This window comes from Strigops habroptila, chromosome 13 (assembly GCF_004027225.2).
Source record: "Strigops habroptila isolate Jane chromosome 13, bStrHab1.2.pri, whole genome shotgun sequence".
In the NCBI taxonomy this organism is placed as follows: domain Eukaryota; kingdom Metazoa; phylum Chordata; class Aves; order Psittaciformes; family Psittacidae; genus Strigops; species Strigops habroptila.
Window position 1 is genome coordinate 10,987,595 of NC_044289.2, and position 5,196 is coordinate 10,992,790.

General features: G+C 47.0%; 1 protein-coding gene across 1 annotated transcript; it reads right to left on the reverse strand.

Annotated features, from left to right (window-relative positions):
* Nucleotides 1-4,424, reverse strand: FITM2 (fat storage inducing transmembrane protein 2). The gene is made up of 2 exons (XM_030503426.1): nucleotides 4,241-4,424; nucleotides 1-2,260 (listed from the first exon to the last, which is right to left on the reverse strand). The coding sequence occupies exons 1-2, from the start codon at nucleotides 4,411-4,413 to the stop codon at nucleotides 1,618-1,620; spliced, it is 816 nt and encodes a 271-aa protein (XP_030359286.1). The 5' UTR covers nucleotides 4,414-4,424; the 3' UTR covers nucleotides 1-1,617.
* Between the last annotated feature and the right edge of the window lie 772 nt (nucleotides 4,425-5,196).

Below are 5,196 nucleotides of genomic sequence, written 5' to 3' on the forward strand. Positions count from 1 at the left end.
TGAAAGTGGCTTGCGGTCTAGCTTAACTCTATTAGGAGCAGGCTTACATCACATCAAAAGAATATCTGCAAATGAATTTGCATTGTTTAAACAAATTTAATTTAACCCAATATGAGTTAATCAGTGCAATTTTTCCAGAGTCAGCTTAAAAGGCAATTTAATGCAAAAACAAAAGTAAGAGCTTGACAGAAAATACATAACCTCCTGAAACAGCTTCTTTGTGAGAGGTGATTTGTACTTTCTAAGTATGCGCAACAACTGCTTGCCACTGAATTCAGTGGCAATTCAGGTGAATTTGGCTCTCCTCAGAGGCAGACCACAAGCGTGGAACTAACACTGCTGTATTTATTGCAAGCGCTGTTGCTCTCTTGCTGGAAGAGAGCTATTGAGATGGCAAAAAGAAACATACCAAGATTAGACTACAGTGCATCATACCCTATATTCAGCAAAATAATCACCTTGGAGTCAAATGCTCCAGACAGGTCAAGCCTGCTCTCAGATCAGCAGACACCTGCCCAGAGCCCTTTTTGGCCATCTTGCTCATCACTACAACCGTCAAAACAACTGTTGTGCAGTCATGAATAAGCCTTTATGAGATAATAAAAAGCTTTTCAAGATAAAAACCGTGCTAAATGTCTCATTGATATGAGTAAACCCATCCCACCTCATATCTATTCATTATATAATAGTACTGTTTTATTCAGTAGTGGGTTTCCAGCCACATCAAAAGTGGCCGCAGTTTTATGTGCAATCAAATTAAGCAGCTTGTTGGTACGCTGGGCAGGCAAGAATAAATATTGCTTCAAGCACACTGCTTTGCAGCCCTTAGGATAAACAATGTGTTTCATTCATTACCAAGAAGACCAAGCTTAGCAGGTTAAGCTAACTTGTTACACCAGCATTTCATTGTTTTTCTAGAAGAAACATACCACAAAGTACTCGTTGTTGCAAAGTGTGCAACTTATAAGATTAAAAAATTAAAACCCCAAATCTCTTATCGGGTATTTTGGTAAAGTGGGAAGGAGTTTGGGGTTTTTTTGTGTCATGAATAAACTGACAAAATATTATTACAGGTACTACACCTAAGGAGAAAGTTAAGGCTTGTTTTCCAAGAGTGTCCTTTTCAAAGGCAGGCAAGAATTTAAAGTCACAGTCTGCTGAAGACACGACATCTCAGATTTACTCTCTTTGTTGCAGAAGGTGCAGACAGCTAAGAGGCATTTGTGACAAGTTAGTGTATTTAACACTTGATAACATGAGATGCTCTAGTTTCACAACGGACCTATATACTGCTTTGACAAGTATTGATATTTTAATAACAGACCTCTGCCAGCCTTGGATCTGCTCCTCCCTTTATCTGTAAGAGAAACAGATCCAACTTCTGATTTCTTTGATGAGAATGCTAGTCAGAAACTCCTAAAAAAGAGCAGACCTCTTCCAATACCAGTTTTTTTTCTCCCAAGGAAGAAGCTCATTACCACCTGCCAGCCATCAGCTAGTACAGATCTGGTTTCCTCCAACCCATCACCTTGTTCCTTAAAGTGGAAATTCAATAACCATTCCTATATTCAACTACTCAAGTACTGAAAGCAAAATCCCAACATTTAAGAACTTAATTTATCTGCTATAACTGTATTTCTTTGAACTCAAAGGTATATTTGGAAGAGGTAGTCCAGGAGAAAAGGGTTTCAAGTACCAAGATCTGTACGTCCCATACCAAGCTGACAGACCTATCAGCGCACCGATAAGCTTTTGACTGAAGTCATGGAAATACAGGGCAGTCGAAAGAAACATGAACACCCAGATCATGGTGAGAAAACACAAGGAAACAAACAGGGCATTGATCACAACACGCAGCTTAGAGTTCTGGTCTATGGACAAGCCTTCCAGCACAGCCACTTCCTCCATAATCATCAGAGCACAGTACGAGAGGAGAAAACAGTGTCCTGAGATATCAAAACCATTCCAGATCCCATTGTGCTGGTGGCATTCCTGCTTGCTGGTGAACAGCCGTCGAGGCTCGCTGACTTTACCCGAGGCAGAGCATGCGCCAGTGAGATTCTCGATGTACATGAAGACTCTGGTGCAGACGTACCAGACGGCAGTGCCCACCAGCAGTGTGCTGAGGCGCTGCAGCACCGTCAAAATGCTCTTCATGCGGCCATACAGGAGCTTGCTCTTGGCAAACTGGTAGGTGGTGACTGCGATGAAGGGCAGCAGAAGCCAGAACGTCCATGCCCAAGCCACCTTCACAAAGTATCTGCCAGAGAAAAGCCAAAAGAGAAATATGCATGTGTGAAACTTCACAGGAACTGATGGTGGTGCTTGAAGAAGTAGGTTTTCAAGGTCAGTATTCAGAACCATCTAAATTAGGCACTTGTGCACTCCCATCAAAGTAAAGCACAGCTAAAATCTTAACTGTCTCCCCACTTTCAGGCCCAACACCTGAATACTTCCTCAACCAGGTACTTCTACTATTTCCCAGGCAGTGTTCCCTTGGACCTAGAGCCCTCGTTCAGACTTGCAGTTCAGTTTTGCAATCGCTGTTACCCTACAAACCCGCTCAACTCTGCCCTACTCAAACTGCAGCTGTGAAGAACGTATTTTTAGCTTGCCACCCTTACACAGTAACCCTTTCTCCGACTTTCTTCCTCCATCTCAATTATCTTTACTTTTAAAGCCCTTCACGACCTCAACCTCTTAACACTGAATAAGACAGCCAGAAGGGCTGACTCTTTTCCCTAATGAGCCCATGAAGCTTTTCCTCTGTCATCACCTTATAAAGTAAATGAAGCAGCACAATGTGTTTGTTCCTCTGCTGACCCTCCAGTTGATGAGAGCTTTCCTTTGGCATACACAAATCCTTCCATCTCTAAATTCACTCTCTGCCTTGATAATTTTTGCTGTAATGCTTATAAAATCTTGAAAACCAGCTGATGATGTGTTGATATCCTGTTTAGCAAGCGACAGCATGGTGTAACTAGTCTTCTTTTCAAATCTTGAAGTGGAGCATGTGCAGGTGAATTTACTAATTAGTTAAGGACACCATAGTCTATGATCTTCTTCCTCCTACTAGACCTTCCAAAGTAGCTGGCTTCCTATCAACTGGTGGGAGAGGGGAACTGTGGAGCCCCATCCTTACCCATATCCCAGCTTGAAAAACAGAGAATTCTGGTGTGCAGCTGAGGTGTAGCTAGACACAGCCATCATTTAATCACCACTTCAGCATCAAAGACACAAACAAGTAGGACTACAGTTCTGTATCTTCAATAAGACCCTACAAACATTGTCAGGGCCTGCCCGAGGATTTTGAGGAGTGCTTCCTTTACTCTTAATTTTACAGTAGAAGTGGCATCTGTGTGGCAACTACAGCTGCTGCCAGGGAATAGGAATTGAAAATAAAAACCTCATTTTACTGAGATAGTTAAAAGTAAAATGCAGCTACTGACATAGTTGCTGCTGGCAAACCAGCAGTAATTTATGGGGGAAAAATTGCTTCAGGGACTATCAGTACAGATAACCTTCATCTATTTAAAAAGAGAGAGCTGAACTGTTGCATGTTTTTACTGTAAGATCAATGTCACTCTCCAAGTGCTCCTGCCAACCCTTCTGTTCAATCTCACTAAGAGCAGCTCCTCTCCCACACGTCGCCAAATGACAAACCTGAATCAATAAAGTACAAAATGCCCCAAGTCACGGGGGAAAACAGCAATTTTAGCTTCGCTTCCTGATGTGTAGCAGGCAAAGCACACGTGCACCTGCCAGGCTCAGCGCCTTCCTCATACCCTTCACGATGTTCACAGGCAGTTTAGGAGTGACTAAGGCAGTTGAACCGTTGCCTAAGTGCTAGAGAAGGACGGGAGTAACTCTGCTTTTACAAAAGATGCTGAAGGACCTATTCAGCTTGCTTTTACACAGCTCGGTAACTATCTGTTTACTCAAATATAATTACCTGGGAACTAAAGAAGGGGAAAAATTGCCTTTCCCCCCCCTTCCAATAAAACCTGAGCGGTAAACCCCACTGTTCTTTAGTCCCACAGCCCACAGCAGACGTGAGGAGCAAGAAACCCAACTGACAACCCCCCCGGCCGCCGGGCCCAGCCCGGTCACACGGAGCCGCCCCCCGCAAGGCCACCCTGGGCCCAGCGCCCCACCAGGAGGGTGCCGCGGTCCCCGTCCTCCCGTTCTCCCGCCCCGTCGCCCGCGCTCCCTCCCCGCCGCCCGCCCCGGTTCTCCTCACACGTTGAGCGGGTTGCGCTTGTTCTGCAAGGGCGTCTCGGGCACCAGGTCGCCGTCCTTGAGGGCGGACCCGAGGAGGACGATGGCGAGCAGCAGCCAGGGCAGCCTGCGGCGCACCCGGCCTGCACCCAGCGCGGCCCGCAGCCAGCGCCCGCACCGCTCCAGCCGCTCCATCGCCGCCGCCGCCGCCCGCCCGGCCGCCGTACCGCGTCACACGCCGGGCCTCCGGTGCCCGCCCCGCCCTCCGCAGCACCGCTAGGGCGCCCCCTCGCGGCGCCCGCCAGGCGGCTGCGGGAGGGAGGGCGCCCCCTGCGGGGCCCCGCGCAGGCTGCAGCGGGAGCTGATCCGTGGGGGTGCGGGGTCCATAAGGGTGCGGGGTCTGTACCGGAGTGAGTCCCCCACACCGGGCAAAGCGCCCCTGTACATCTGTGCCAGAGGAATAAAATGTGTGTGTAGAAACTTCCGTTTCCCGCTCTCTCCTGTCAAAATGAAAACCGAGATGGTGTTTTGTATCCATCACCCAACGGGCAGCATGCTTCTGCACCAGGACATCAGAAGAGACGCTCCAAGGGGCTCATGGGCTGTAGTATCAGCATTATAGAATCATAGAACCGGTTAGGTTGCAAAAGATCTTTAAGATCACACAAGTCCAACCATTAACCCAGCACTAAACCATGTCCCTCAGTGCCACATCTACGTGTCTTTTAAGTACCCCCAGGGATGGTGACTCCACCACTTCCACGGGCAGCCTGCTCCAATGCTTGACAGCCCTTCTAGGGAATAAATTGTTCCTACTCTCTGATCTAAACCTCCCCTGGTACACCTTGAGGCTGTTTTCTCCTGTCCTATAAATAAGCATCCACTGCTCCTGGAGGAAGCTCCTCTGAAAGACAGTGTCTTACCACAATATTCAAGAGAAAAATAGACAATTTCTACACAGTAGAATATGTTTATATT